Raw genomic sequence first — 15,839 nt, forward strand, 5'->3', positions numbered from 1 at the left:
ATGCCAGTCAACATCAAAAGCTCCGCCTCCTAGGCAGCCATGGGCTCCTGGCACTTCACTCAGATTTGGTTCTGATTGGTTGCTTTCTGTGCCAGTTGGCCTGTCTCTGGTCCTGATCAAAGAGGTGGGGCTGATCAGCAGACCCTGAGGAGGCCCGGAGAGAAACAGAGGCATGGCTGCTGGCGAAACCAGGAGAGAAAGAGAGGCAATGGCTGATCAACAGCTTCCATGGAGGCTGGGGATCAGATCCTGCCTCTCTTTCTGCAGGCCTCTCTCTGGGCCTGATCCACAGCCCCCTCGGCAGTCAGTGCTGGGTTGCTGCCCCTGCACTGGCTGCAGTCAGTGCTGAGCCTGCACCCTCTCCAATCCAGGACCTCTCTTGGGATGTCCAACTGCCGGTTTAGTCCCGATCCCTGCAGTTGGCCATCCATCTTGCAATCTGGGACCACTGGCTCCTAACTGCTCACCTGCCTGCCTGCCTGTTCACCCCTAACCACCTCTGCCTGCTTGCCTGAGGCCCCTAACTGCTCCCCTGCTGATCTGATTGCTCCTAACTGCCCTCCCCTGCCAGCCTGATCGCCCCCTAACTGCTCTTCCCTGTTGGCCTGATCGTCCACTAACTGCCCTTCCCTGCTGGCCTGATCACCTCTAACTGCCTCTGCTTTGGCCCCTGCCACCGTGGCTTTGTCTGGAAGGACATCTGGAAGATGTCTGGTCTAATTAGCATATTACCCTTTAATTAGTATAGATTGCTCTAATACTCTAAGACATTTGACACAAACATAAGAATGAATTTTCCTTGGTGTTTCAGTATATTAAAAAATGACCTTTTTCATTTGCATTAATATTTTTATATACTTAAGTAAAATTCACTTTTGTAGTATGTATATGTGTGTATGTGTGTTTTATATGGGTTCTTATACATGCTTGAATTCTGTAATTCCCACCACAGACAAGATATTGAGCAAATCCTCTCCCACCCATAATCTCTGGCTACTCATCTGTTTTCTGTTTCTGTTTTTGCCTTTTCCAGATTAACATATAAAAACTAGAGACCCAGTGCACGAAATTCGTGCACTTGGGGTAGGGGGTAGGGAGGGGGGTCTCTCGGCTTGGCCTGCACGCTCTCACAGTCTGGGAGCCCTCGGGGGATGGAGAGCAGGCCTAAGCCAGCAGTCAGACATCCTTAGTGCTGCTGCAGAGGCGAGAGAGGCTCCTGCTACAGCTGCTGTGCTCTCCAGCTGTGAGCCCGGCTTCTGGCTGAATGGCGCTCCCCTTGTGGGAGCACACTGACCACCAGGGGTAACTCCTGCGTTGAGCACCTGCCCCCTGGTGGTCAGTGTGTGTCATAGCGAACAGTCGTTCCTCTGTTTAGTTTGCATATTAGCCTTTTATTATATAAAAATGGAATCATATGTTACCTTTGATACCAGTTTTTTTCCACTTGGCATAATGCCCTTGAAGTTTGTCCAAGTTATTGTGTTATAGTAACATTATATTTATAACTAGGTAGCATTCGATTGTGTGGATGCACCACAGTTTATTCATTAATCCATTGAAGGTTATTTTCAGTTTCTCTTTGTTTATCCTCATCTGAAGGTATTTTTTCCATTAATTTTTTATTTTTTAAAGAGAGAGTGGAAGGGAGAGAGGAAGGAGAGAAAGACGAGAGAGAGAGAGAGAGAGGGAGAGAGAGAGAAATTGATGTGAGAGAGACACGTTGATCTGTTGCCTCCTGCACCCATCCTGATCTCCCTGGGGATCAAGCCCATAACCGAGGTACCAGGAATCAAACCCTTGACCCTTTGGTTTGAGGGGCCAATGCACTAACCACTGAGCAAATGGACCAGGGCAAGCTACAAAAATGTGTAAATAATGAGGGCTGGCAATTTGAGCACTTAAGAGATTGCATTGTGCCATTGTGACATTCTTTTGAGTTAATAAGTATATCGTATTATTCGTAACCAGTCTTTTTCCTTATGAAGAACTCAAAGAAAATTCCCTCTATATATTGTCCACCGTCTATATATTGTCCTATAAAATTTTAAATTTCTGTTACTGTATTTTCCCATTAGATTCTTTTAAAATTATAAAATTCCCATTTGATTCTTTTTTTATACTTTTTGTTTCTTTGCTGAGAACTTCTATGTTTTCATTTAAGAGTATTTGCCCCCTGACCAGAATTGAACCCGGGACCCTTCAGTCCCCAGGCCAATGCTCTATCCACTGAGCCAAACCAGCTAGAACTTCTCGGGACATTTTCCATTTATGCAATTGACAGCTCCAGTTTTTTGTTTGTTTTTTTTAATCTTCACCCAACAATATGCTTTCATTGATTTTAGATAGGAAGGATGAAAGAGGGAGAAAAAAATATTGATCGGTTGCCTCCTGTACTCATCCTCACCAGGGATTGAACCCCCAGCCTAGTTAGGTGCCCTGACTGGGAATCAAACTTGCAACCTTTTAGTGTATGGGATGATGCTCCAATCAACTGAGCCACTGCCTAGGATGACAGCTCTAATTTTATGGACTCTTCTGGGAGGAGGGGTGAAAAACCCTCACAAGGTTCTCACTACTAGATTGTGCCTGAAGGTTTAGAGTCTTAATCTTCTTGCTTTCGTTCACCTTTCACAGGCTTTTCTAAGTGCTTTATCTGTTTACTAGTAAATTCAGTTTGGTTGTAGGTATTAGGGGAGATAGGATGGAGTGTGGAATGGGAGAGATAAGGTGAAGTGTGCTACTCCATTTTGTTTGGAACCCCAAGGTCTTGATTTCTTTTAAAATAGGGTATAAGATCCTTTTTGTCAGTTTCTTATTACTTCTTTGCAGAAATCCCACAATGAGGAAATAACTAGCACGGCTGACAGTGTGTGTACAGGTGGGACTAAAGTGACTGTACCATTTTTATGCAAATCTGAAGAACCTGATTTTATAACCAAATCTATTTGCTTATCATCTACTTTTTCTGGAACTGTGGACACACCTGTAGATTTGTCTACTAGAAAGGACAATGATGCAGATTCTACAAGCCAAGGTAAAATTTGATACACGTTTACAAAAACCTTCTAGGCATACATTATGTAATGTACACCTGTATGTTTGAAAAGATAATCCTAGAAACTCCCTGTCTTAAAACAAGTTTTGTAATATACAAATGGGCATAAGATATTTGTTGTAATAATTAGAAATTACTGCCTTTTTATTGTTAGAGTTCAGAATAAATGACACTACCCGAGAATAAATGACGATAGTTTGCTTACATGGAAATTTTCTTTGTGATGGTATTTTTATTTGTAGTTCCCCCTTATTCGCAGGGGATATGTTTCGAGCCTGAAACTGTAGATAGTACCGAACCCCATATACTCCTTTTTCTCCATATATATATATGTATATATATATATCACCTCTGGGTATCTGTGGGGGAATGGTTCCAGAATCCCCTTCCGTTCCCTACCAAAATCTGTGGATGCTCAATTCCCATATGTAAAATACAGTGTTTCCATACAAACTACACACATCCTCTTGCATACTTTAAATCTCTAGAGTACTTATAATACCTAATACAATGTACATAATTTTTAAATAGTTGTTGCTGTATTGTTTAGCAGGGGTGGAGAACCTTTTTTCTGCTAAGAGAGCCATTTGGATATTTACAACAACATTCTCGGGCCATACAAAATTATCACCTTAAAATTAGCCTGCTATATTTGGTCAAACATTTAACTCATCCCTAATGCCTTAGGAGGTCTAGACCAAATTATTTTGTGGGCCTTATATGGCCTGTGGGCCGACTTTCCCCACCCCTGATTTAGGGGATAATGGCAAGGAAAAAAGTATACTTGTTCAATATAGAGGGAATCATAGTAGGCCTAAGCACATAGTATAGCAACGTTTTTTGTTGTTGAATATTTTTTACCTGCAGTTGGTTGAATTCAAGGAAGATGCAGAACCTGCAGACTGACATATTGACCTATAATAAAATTCAATTTATAAATTAGTTACAGTAAGAGATTAAAACAGTAACTAATAGTAAAATAGAACAATTATTACAATATACTGTATTAAAAGTTATGTTAATGTGATCTCTCTCTTTCCTATCTCTGATAACCAAGACAGCTACTAAGTGAGTACTGGATGGGCACTTTTTTTTTTTTAAATATATATTTCTTTACTGATTTCAGAGAGGAAGGGAGAAGGAGAGAGAGAGATAGAAACATCAATGATGAGAGAGAATCATTGATTGGCTGCCTCCTGCACACCCCCTACTGGGGAACGAGCCCGCAACTCTAGCATGTGCCCTTGGCCGGAATCGAACCTGGGACCCTTCAGTCCGCAGGCTCTCTATCCACTGAGCCAAGCCGGCTAGGGCTAGATGGGCACTTTATGTAGCCCGGCTGACTCATGTCCCATGTGAGATGGAATGGGATGGTGTGAGTTATATCACACTATTCAAAACAGCACACAATTTAAAATTTATGAATTGTTTATTTCTGAAATTTTCCATTTAATATTTTTGGATCATGGTAGACCATGGGTAACTGAAACCATGGATAGCAAAATTACATATATCGGGGAGCTGCTGGATTGTTTGAATTATATTGTCACTCAAGTTTATTAAAATTGTTTTAAGTATATATAAAGTAATTATAGTAGGGATGTTAAATATTTATGTTACTATAGTTGACCCAAGAACAGCATGTGCTTGAATTGAACTGCATGGGTCCACTTACATGTGGGGTTTTTTAAATAAATACTGTAAATGTATTTTCCTTATGATTTTCTTAATAACATCTTTTCTCTAGCTTACTTTATTGTAAGAATACAGTATATAATGTATACAACATAAAAATATGTGGTCATCAACTTTGGACAACAGTAGACTATTAGTAGTTAAGTTTTTGGGGCGTCTGTTGTTATACATGGATTATTGACTACTGGAGGTTGGTGCCCCTGACTTCACAAATTGTTCAAGAGTCAACTGTACTTAAATGTCTTTCTTTTTCTCTACCCACTTCTTTAAATTAACTATTTGTTTTTAGTAATTAATATTTAATATGCTATCCCCCGTTTTTTGTTCCAGTTGATAATTAGGAGGGGGGAAATCTTTTAACATTGTATTGCTTTATATGTGTACATTTTCTTTGTCACCTAATTTTTTCTTTTTTTAAAATAATTTTATTTATGTATTTATTTTTAATCCTCCCTGAGAATATTTTTCCATTGATTTTTTAGAGAGAATGGAAGAGAGAGGGAAAGACAGAGAGAAATACTGATGTGAAAGAAGCGCATCAATTGGTTGTCTCATGCACATGCCCCAAACTGGCTAGGGCACTCTAATTTTTTCAGAACACCCTAATTTTTTCAAAAGTAGTCCTGAATAAGTCACAAATATGGCACTTTGGAGTCTCAATATGGTACAAGAGGAAGGTAACGTCAGACCTAATATCGCATTTTTAGATGCGGAAGGTAAGGTGCATAGGACTTCAAGAGATACTGCAGCTGCACTTTGACAGAATTAAGACAAGACTCCAAAATTCCTGATGACCAAATATTTTTTAAAAATCAGGTTTTATGAGCTTGTTATTTATAATTGAGAACACAGAAATTTTTAATGAAGATATTTCCTAAAATCTTCCCTTTGAATGAATGTTTTAGATTATAGAAGACAGTATAAAGCACAAACTGTATACTTCTGTATCTGGCTTGTGTATATATATATATCTCATTTAAAGAAAAATTATGTTTGGGCCCTGACTGGTGTGGCTTAGTTGGTTGAGCATCATCCAGTGCACCAAGAGGTCAACAGCTCGATACCCAGTGGAGGACCTGCAGGAAGCAGCTGATTGGTGTTTCTCTTTCTCCTTCGCTCTTCCTCTCTCAAATTAATGAAAACATATTAAAAATTATATTTGGCATGCTTTTGGTATAGTGGTATTGAAAATAATACTTGTACCTTTAGAAATACTGAATAAGCTCAGAATTGGCTGACTCTTATAATTTTTTTCAGAGAAATAACCATAAGATAAATGCTTCATACCCAACCCAAGCCCCTGAGTACTAAAGACCTTACTGTCATTGGGTCCTCAATAAAACTTTGATGTTTATTAAATGAAATATTAAATTCTCTTTTCCTTTTGCCAGTGGAAAGCAAAACGATTTCATTTGGATTTGGAAACAACACAGGACTGTCATTTGCAGACTTGGCTTCCAGTAATTCTGGGGATTTTGCTTTTGGTTCCAAAGGTAAGATAAGACCGAGGGATTTTAATGATCAAGTTACAGAATTCAAACACAACTGAAAGAACTAGTCCTTTGCATAGTGTTGTAATTAAATTGGATATTTCTTCCCCTTCCCTATTCTGTTCGTTTAGAATTTTTAATATAAGGAAAGGCTTCTATATTTTGCTGTTATTTATTTATTTTAAAAATCTTTATTGTTGAAAGTATTATGTATGTCCCCTTTTTTCTCCCATTGACACCTCTACCAGCCCCGACCCACACCCAGGTCTTAACCATCCTATTGTCTGTGTGCATGGGTTATGCATATATGCATACAAGTTCTTTGGTTGATCATTTCCCACTCACCCACCCTCCCCCGCCTTCCCTCTGAGATTCCACAATCTATTCTGTGATTCGATGTCTCTGAATCTATTTTGTTCATTAGATTCCATGTATGGGTGAGATCATGTGATACTTGTCTTTCTCTGAGTGGCTTATTTCACTTAGCATAATACTCTCCAGGTCCCTCCATGCAGTCTCAAAGGGTAAGAGATCCCTCTTTTTTTATGGTTGCATAGTACTAGTATTCCATGGTATAAACATTGTATACCACAACATTTTTATCCACTCGTCTACAGATGGGCACTTGGGCTGTTTCCAGATCTTAGCTATTGTAAATTGTGCTGCTATGAACATAGGGATGCATATATTCTGTCTGATTGGTGTGTCAGATTTCTTAGTATCTATTTCTAGAAGTGGGATCACTGGGTCAAATGGCAGTTCCTTATTTAATTTTTTAAGCTCCATAATGGCTGTACCAGTCTGCATTCCCACCAGTACTGTACGAGGGGTCCCTTTTCTCCACATCCTCGTCAGCATTGGTTATTTGTTGATTTGTTGATGGTAGCCATTCTGACAGGTTTGAGGTGATACCTAATTGTTGTTTTATTTTTATTTTTTAATTTTATTTTTTATTTTCTAAAAAATATATTTTATTGATCTTTTACAGAGAGGAGGGAGAAGGACAGAGAGTCAGAAACATAGATGAGAGAGAAACATCGATCAGCTGCCTCCTGCACACCCCCCACTGGGGATGTGCCTGCAACCAAAGCATATGCCCTTGGCCAGAATCGAACCTGGGACCCTTCAGTCCGCAGGCCGACGCTCTATCCACTGAGCCAAACCAGCCAGGGCTCATTGTTGTTTTAATTTGTATTTTTCTAATGATCAGTAACTTTGAGCATTTTTTCACATGTCTTTTAGCCATTTGTATGTCCACTTTGGGGAAATGTCTATTTAGGTCCTTTGTACATTTTTTAATTGGATTGTTTGTCTTCCTTTTGTTAAGTTGTATGAGTTCCTTATATATTTTGGATATTAATCTTTTTTTGAGATGTATCATTGCCAAATATGTTCTCCCATACAGTGGGCTCTCCTTTTCTTTTTGTTGATGGTTTCTTTTGCTGTGCAGCTTTCTATTTTCATGTAGTCCTATTTGTTTATTTTCTCCTTAGTTTCCTTTGCCCTAGGACAGTGGTTCTCAACCTTCTGGCCCTTTAAATACAGTTCCTCATGTTGTGACCAAACCATAAAATTATTTTCGTTGCTACTTCATAACTGTAATGTTGCTACTGTTATGAATCGTAATGTATGTATCTGATATGCAGGATGGTCTTAAGCGACCCCTGTGAAAGGGTCATTCGACCCACAGGTTGAGAACCGCTGCCCTAGGAGATGTATCGGTAAACATATTGCTATGAGAAATGTCTGAGATTTTGCTGCCTATGGTTTCTAAGATTTTTATGATTTCACAACTTAAATTTAACTCTTATACATTTGGAGTTTATTCTTTTGTTGGGGCATCTAATTTCACTTTTTGCATGGACTTGTCCAATTTTCCTAACACCATTTATTGAAGAGACTGTCTTCGTCCCATTGTATGTTCTTGCTTCCTTTGTCAAATACTAATTGAGTGTAATGGCTTGGGTCGATTGCTGGGGTTTCTGTTCTGTTCTTCTTCCAGTACCAGGCTGTTTCGATTATGTTGGGTTTGTAGTATAACTTGATATCTGGTATTATGAGTCTTCCAATTTGTTCTTCTTTCTCAAGATTTCTGCAGCTATTTGGGGTCTTTTTTGGTTCCATATAATTTTTTGGAGTATTTGTTCTAGATCTGTGAAATATGCTGTTGGTATTTTAATAGGGTTTGCATTGAATCTCTGACTTCCTTTGGGTAGTATGGACTTTTTAATGATGTTAATTCTACCAATCCATGAACACGGTATATTCTTCCATTTGCTTATATTTACTTCTATCTCTTTTTCAATGTCTGTGCCGCATCCAGCACGGGCAGGTTTGGTGAGCCTGAGGAGGGGCGGTGAAGGATTAAAGAAGACAGACAAGAGAATACAGCTGGGGCTGGGTGGAATGCTGCTTCTCTGATGGAGAGACAGTGCCAAGCCTGCAAGTTGAAGCTTTATTTTATAGTCAGAACACACAAAGCAGAACAAGGGTATATAATGTTTACAATGTTTTTGTGAGGTTTCACTTTGTTTTGGCAGCACTTGCTGCACCTCCCACAGCCCATTACCTAGGAAGGAACTAGGGAGGGATATAAGGGCAAGTTTAATTATGCTAAGAGGGCTCTGTCCTCCAAGCTGGGACTTGTTTGTGGCCCTGCCACAGGTCAGTATGAGTCTTAACTTCCTGCAAACATCCTGTACTCTTCCAGGTACAAGTCTTTTACCTCTTTGGTTAAGTTTATTCCTCATTATCTTAATTTTTTTTTTTTTAAAAAAATCATAAATGGGATTATTTGTTTAGTTTCTCTTTCTGAGAATTCATTATTGTTGTAGTAAAAAAGCCTTCGGTTTTTGGGTGTTGATTTTGTATCCTGCTACATTGCCAAATTCATTTATTAAATCTAGTATTTTTTTGGTGGAGTCTTTAGAGTTTTCTATGTACTATAATGGTAAAAATTTCTCTTAATTTTATATAAACGATTCTGAAGCATCTTTCCAGTAGGAATAACCTTAATTTTGGTACATTGTTCTTTTAGTTTACTTTTAGGTTGATTTGTTAATATTTCAAGATTTTGTATATCTATATTTTTTAAGGAGATGATTTTGTAGTTTTCTATTTTTACAATTGTCCTGGGTTAGATTTTGATTGATGGGCTGTGCTAATTTATTGTCCTTAAATTTATAATTGGTGAGCTTTCCCATCTTTGCCGGTGGTTTTTCTATTGTCCATTTTTGTATCTTTTGTAGAAAATAAGCCATTTATTTGATGGTTTCATGTTTTTGGCATATTATATTTTCTCATTCTTTTTTTTTAAAAAAAGTCTTTTAATTGATTTCGGAGAGGAAGGGAGAGGGAGAGAGAGATAGAAACATCAATGATGAGAGAGAATCATTGATTGGCTGCCTCCTGCACACCCCACACTGGGGATCGAGCCTGAAACCTGTGCATGTGCCCTGACTGGGAATCGAACCTCTTGGTTCATAGGTCGATGCTCAACCACTGAGCCATGCCAGCCAGACTATTTTGTCATTCTTATAATGTCTTTCATATATCTTATAGCACCACTTAAAATGTCATACAAAATGTTTGATTTGTGGAATAAATTTTATTGAAGATACATACTTACATTACTAATCTAAATCAGAAATAGTGTTCTTCCCTATCACATATTTACACTTGTTTCACATCTTCTGGCACAATAAGGCTACACATATATAGTGGGCACAGTTATCCAGAAAAAGTAATGCTAAGTAAAAATTGATGTGTCATGTTTCTTATCTATAATATCTATAATAAAGGCATAATAGGCTAATTAGACCGGATGACCTTTCTGACAAAGCCGGGGCTGCGAGGGAAGCTTGGGTCCAGCATGCCTGCCGGTGGCCAGAGGAAAGTCCAGGTCCTGGGTGCCAGAGGGAAGTGGCGCTGGCAGTCGGGGGAAGAAAGGCCTACTCTTGCATGAATCTCAGTGGTCGGCAAACTGCGACTTGCGAGCCACATGCGGCTCTTTGGCCCCTTGAGTGTGGCTCTTCCACAAAATACTGACTTCTATACATGGGCCACGAAGTTTCATTCGCACTGTACATGTGTGCCCACATGTATTTTGTGGAAGAGCCACACTCAAGGGGCCAAAGAGCCGCATATGGCTCGCGAGCCGTTTGCCGACCACTGCCCTATCTTATCAATATTGTATGAAGTGTGAAATAAGCAAGAATCAAATCTCATTGTGGAGGCATGCCTTAATCTTCACTTGACACATTCACTGCTCACCACCACTTGTCATTTTTCAGTGAGATCATTCACCAATATCTTTTTTTTTTTTTTTAATCCTCCCTCACCCGAGGATATTTTTCCCATTGATTTTTTTTTTTTTTTAAGAAAATGGAAGGGAAGGTGAGAGACAGAGAGCGAAAGAAACATCCATGTGAAAGAGACATATTGGTTGGTTGCCTCCTTACACGCACACAGAATGGGGCCAGGGATGGAGTCTGCTTCCAAGGTATGTGCCCTTGACCAGAATGGAACCTGTGATCATTTAGTTCTTGTGCCCACACTCCAACCACTGAGCAACATCGGCCAAGGCCACCAATCTTTTTTAAAAATTACATTTCTTACTTTATTTTGGTCTTAGATCCAACAGAAGTTTTTGCCCCCCCCCCCCCCCACGTAGTCTTTGATTTTATCAATTACATTTTTGTGTGTTTTTTTTTTCTTTATTGATTAAGGCATTACATATGTGTCCTTATCGCCCCATTACCTCCCCCGCTCATGCCCTCACCCCCCTGGTGTCTGTGTCCATTGGTTATGCTTATATGCATGCATACAAGTTCTTTGGTTGATCTCTCCCCTTTAACCCCACCTTCCCCTGCCTTCCCTCTGAGGTTTGACAGTCTCATTGATGCTTCACTGTCTCTGGATCTGTTTTTGTTCATCAGTTTATGTTGTTCATTATATTCCACAAATGAGTGAGATCATGTGATATTTATCTTTCTCCAACTGACTTATTTCGCTTAGCACAATGCTCTCTAGGTCCATCTATGCTGTTGCAAATGGTAGGAGTTCCTTTTTATAGCAGCATAAAATTCCATCGTGTAGATGTACCAGCTTTTTAATCCACTCATCTGCTGATGGGCATTTAGGCTGTTTCCAGATATTAGCTATTGTAAATTGTGCTGCTATGAACATAGGAGTGCATATATTCTTTCTGATTGGTGTTTCTAGTTTCTTGGGATATATTCCTAGAAGTGGGATCATTGGGTCAAATGAGAGTTCCATTTTTAGTTTTTTGAGGAAACTCCATATTGTTCTCCACAGTGGCTGCACCAGTCTGCATTCCCACCAGCAGTGCATGAGGGTTCCTTTTTCTCTGCATCCTTCCCAGCAATTGTCATTTGTTGATTTGTTGATGATAGCCATTCTGACAGGTGTGAGATGGTATCTCATTGTCCTTTTGATTTGCATCTCTCGGATGATTAGTGACCTTGATCATGTTTTCATATGTCTCTTGGCCTTCTGTATGTCCTCTTGCGAAAAGTATGTATTTAGGTCCATTGCCCATTTTTTGATTGGGTTGTTTATCTTCCTTTTGTTAAGTTGTATGACTTCCCTGTAAATGTTGGAGATTAAATCCTTATCAGAGATAACATTGGCAAATATGTTCTCTCATGCAGTGGGCTTTCTTGTTGTTTTGTTGATGGTTTCTTTTGCTGTGCAGAAGCTTTATATTTTGATGTAGTCCCATTTGTTTATTTTCTCTTTAGTTTCCATTGCCCTAGACCAGTGATGGCGAACCTTTTGAGCTCGGCATGTCAGCATTTTGAAAAACCCTAACTTAACTCTGGTGCTGTGTCACATATAGAAATTTTTTGATATTTGCAACCATAGTAAAACAAAGATTTATATTTTTGATATTTATTTTATATATTTAATTGCTATTTAACAAAGAAAAATCAACCAAAAAAATGAGTAGGTGACACGTGTGTCATTGGTTCGCCATCACTGCCCTAGACAGTGGTCGGCAAACTGCGGCTCACGAGCCACATGCAGTTCTTTGGCCCCTTGAGTGTGGCTCTTCCACAAAATACCGACTTCTGCGCATGGGCCACGAAGTTTCAATCGCACTGTACATGCGCGCCCACACGTGGTATTTTGTGGAAGAGCCACACTCAAAGGGCCAAAGAGCCGCAGGTGGCTCGCGAACCGCAGTTTGCGGACCACTGCCCTAGGAGCTGTATTGGTGAAGATACTGCTTGGGCATATATCTGAGATTTTGTTGCCTTTGGATTCCTCTAGTATTTTTATGGTTTCCCGTCGTACATTTAAGTCCTTTATCCATTTTGAGTTTATTTTTGTGTATGGTGTAAGTTGGTGGTCTAGTTTCATTTTTTTGCATGTATCTGTCCAATTTTCCCAGCACCATTTATTGAAGAGACTGTCTTGATTCCATTGTATGCTCTTGCCTCCTTTGTCAAATATTAATTGAGCATAGTGGTTTGGGTCGATTTCTGGGTTCTTTATTCTATTCCATTGGTCTGTATGTCTGTTCTTGTGCCAGCATCAGGCCGTTTTGAGAACAGTGGCTTTGTAGTATAACTTGGTATCTGGTATTAAGATCCCTTCTACTTTGTTCTTTTTGTGTGTGTGTGTGTATTTTTTATTCCATCTTCAGATTTTGCCATTAGTTTTCTCTATTGTTACTTTTCTTGTGTGTTTAATGCTTTCTTTAGATTGACTAACAAGCAGGAAATAGTGCTTGAAACTAAATCCCCTGTAAATTTCTTAATTTAGAATTTCAGTCTTGCTTTTCTCTTTTAATAAGAGCTTATAGGACTTAAATTTTTTTCAAAGAGGTTATAAATGTCAGTAGAATGTAGATGTCTTTTTGAAACTTGTTCTTGGTATTGTGTGGACCTTCTTCATTTTAACACTTTTCATTTTCTTTTCTCATACTATTTCTATGGTGATTACTTTTTGGTTCATTTTTTATTGTTCACTTCTTTTGTCTCTTTTAATTTTGGTCTTTTTTTCCTATTCATTTTCTTCTGAAAGTCCTGTTAACACAGTTCTGTTGTATAGTATTTAATATGGGAACTAAGAGAATAATAAGGAATACCTATTTTGTTATTTAGGTCTTCCTTTGCCAATGATTGCCACTTTATCATATTTTCTTTATTTTATTTTATTAAAATATATTTTATTGATTTTTTTACAGAGAGGAAGGAAGAGGGATAGAGAGTTAGAAACATCGATGAGAGAGAAACATCAATCAGCTGCCTCCTGCACACCCCCTACTAGGGATGTGCCCACAACCAAGGTACATGCCCTTGACTGGAATCGAACCCAGGACCCTTCAGTCTACAGGCCGACACTCTTTCCACTGAGCCAAACCGGTTATGGCTATCATATTTTCTTTAGATTTTGTAGTGTTTTCATTAAACTCCGACACATAGTGGAAATCTCCTTGGTACTGTTACCATGATATTGATATTAATTTTTGACATGTTTATTTTTATACTTTTACTGTATGGATTATTCCTCCTGATCCCAAGAGGAACAGTGGTTTTCAGCTCGTAGATTCCTAATAGAATTTACTGGGAGCTTTTAAAAAAACAAACTACCTGATAGCTATATTGGCCTCCTTGTGAATGGTACGTCAGGCATTGCTGTTTTACAAAAGTTCTTGATATAGTTGTAATATTCACCCAGTGTTAAGAACCACTGCTTTAGAGGAATTTTGAAAATTTCTGCCACACCTTCCAAGGGTATTTGAAGTGATCTGATACATTTTTGCTACTTTATGAATTTTTAGCACCAGATACAGTATTTTCTTAAGTCAATGATTTATCAAGTGGTGACAAATTAAGAGGGGTTTCTTTCCTCTGGGGTGGTGGGGAATGTATTAGAAGGCTGGGTCATTCAGTTGAGATCATGATGAAGAAACTTTTAGTTTTCACCTGCAAGGTATGAGGGAGAGAAACAGTCTTTGTTCTTCTGCATGGGAATGGTAATCCTTTTCACCCCTCACAGTCTAGTATCCATTGAGGACAGTTGGAGTCAGTGAGCTTTTCCCAAGGCCTGAAGAAATCTATGCTCCAACAGTAGTTACTTCAGGAGGACGTTGTGAAATAGAGAAGTTATAAACATATGTTTAGACTGCTTTGGCTAATTTTGAAGTAGCACATTTGGCCTCTTTGAGGACATTTTAGCTTCAGAGCTATTTTTCTCATGTGATAAAATGTTTTATTAAATAAACTACCTTTGGAATTGAGTTTTGAGAATTCCAAGGTTTGTACCTTTTTAAAAAAAATATATATTTTACTGATTTTTTTTTACAGAGAGGAAGGGAGAGGAATAGAGAGTTAGAAACATCGATGAGAGAGAAACATCAATCAGTTGCCTCCTGCACACCTACTGGGGATGTGCTGGCAACCAAGGTACATGCCCTTGACTGGAATCGAGCCTGGGACCATTCAGTCCGCAGGTTGACGCGCTATCCACTGAGCCAAACCGGTTAGGGCTAGCTAGGTTTGTACTTTTTTAAGAACCTGCTTCATTACTGAAAGTTATTATGTTGTTAATATCATGAAGTTTATGAAATGGTCAAATGATCTTATCTTTATATCTGCAAACATAAATAGTACTAAATGTACTATGAACTCACTACATGGCTTGTCCTTGACAGAATAATATAATTTCAAATAATATAATTTAAAAATGGGGGCATTTTTTTAACTACAAGTATATGGCACATCATTGTTAATTTGATGCATTGATTAAATAATTTAACCAGAGGATTAAAACTAATACAAATAGATACTACTGTTTCAATATCTTGATTTATTCATCAGATAAAAATTTCCAGTGGGCAAATACTGGAGCAACTGTGTTTGGAACACAGTCAACCAATAAAGTTGGTGAAGAAGAAGACGGTAGTGATGAAGAAGTAGTTTATAATGAAGATATCCACTTTGAACCAATAGTGTCATTACCAGAGGTAACTATTAAAGGATGAAAATCTTACTAATAACATATTTTAGGTTTCAAACTTGATTTTACAGGGCTGGCTTTGTTTGCATTTCTTTCAAAATATTTACAGTTTCAAATGGAAGTTCTTAATTAGAAGTTAAGCCTTTAAGTATAAATTGTCATTTTTGTTAAAATTTATATATAAATGTTGTTTGGTATATTACATATAAAATTATTGGGAAGAGCTAATTTTTTTCATATGTTTGTTTTCATAACATAATTAATTCTGGGAGCAAATATATCTAATCTCATACTTGCTAAAGTCCTATCTGTAAAAATAAACTCTACATTTCCTGGACAAGAATGTTGTTTTAGACAAATTATTTTCAGTTTTCAACCTCAAGTAGTAAATATTTCTCTTGAAGAACTTTTTGAAACCACTTCTGTCTTATAAAAGAATGTATTTAATTTTCAAAAGGAGGAAGAACACTACATAAGAGAAAAAGATTTAATAACAAGTCAGGTCTACACTGTGTAATCCAAGCCAGACGTATTCCTAGCCTTAGGATATTACCATTTGTTTTTATAGCACAGTTCATGTTTTGTTAATGTCATTAACAAAGACAGTATTT

The 15,839-nt window shown here is 38.2% G+C and overlaps 1 protein-coding gene across 2 annotated transcripts in view; it reads left to right on the forward strand.

Moving 5' to 3' along the window:
• The window catches only part of LOC308515667 (E3 SUMO-protein ligase RanBP2), an 88,173-nt gene that overhangs the window by 69,993 nt on the left and 2,341 nt on the right, over positions 1–15,839 (forward strand). For both annotated transcript variants that reach the window (XM_081086185.1, XM_081086184.1), the window contains 3 exons: positions 2,830–3,034; positions 6,142–6,243; positions 15,090–15,235. In XM_081086185.1, coding sequence (XP_080942311.1) covers positions 2,830–3,034; positions 6,142–6,243; positions 15,090–15,235 — 453 coding nt within the window. The remainder of the gene's footprint in view (positions 1–2,829; positions 3,035–6,141; positions 6,244–15,089; positions 15,236–15,839) is intronic.

This window comes from Myotis nattereri (assembly GCF_964212035.1).
Source record: "Myotis nattereri genome assembly, chromosome: 3".
NCBI lineage: Eukaryota > Metazoa > Chordata > Mammalia > Chiroptera > Vespertilionidae > Myotis > Myotis nattereri.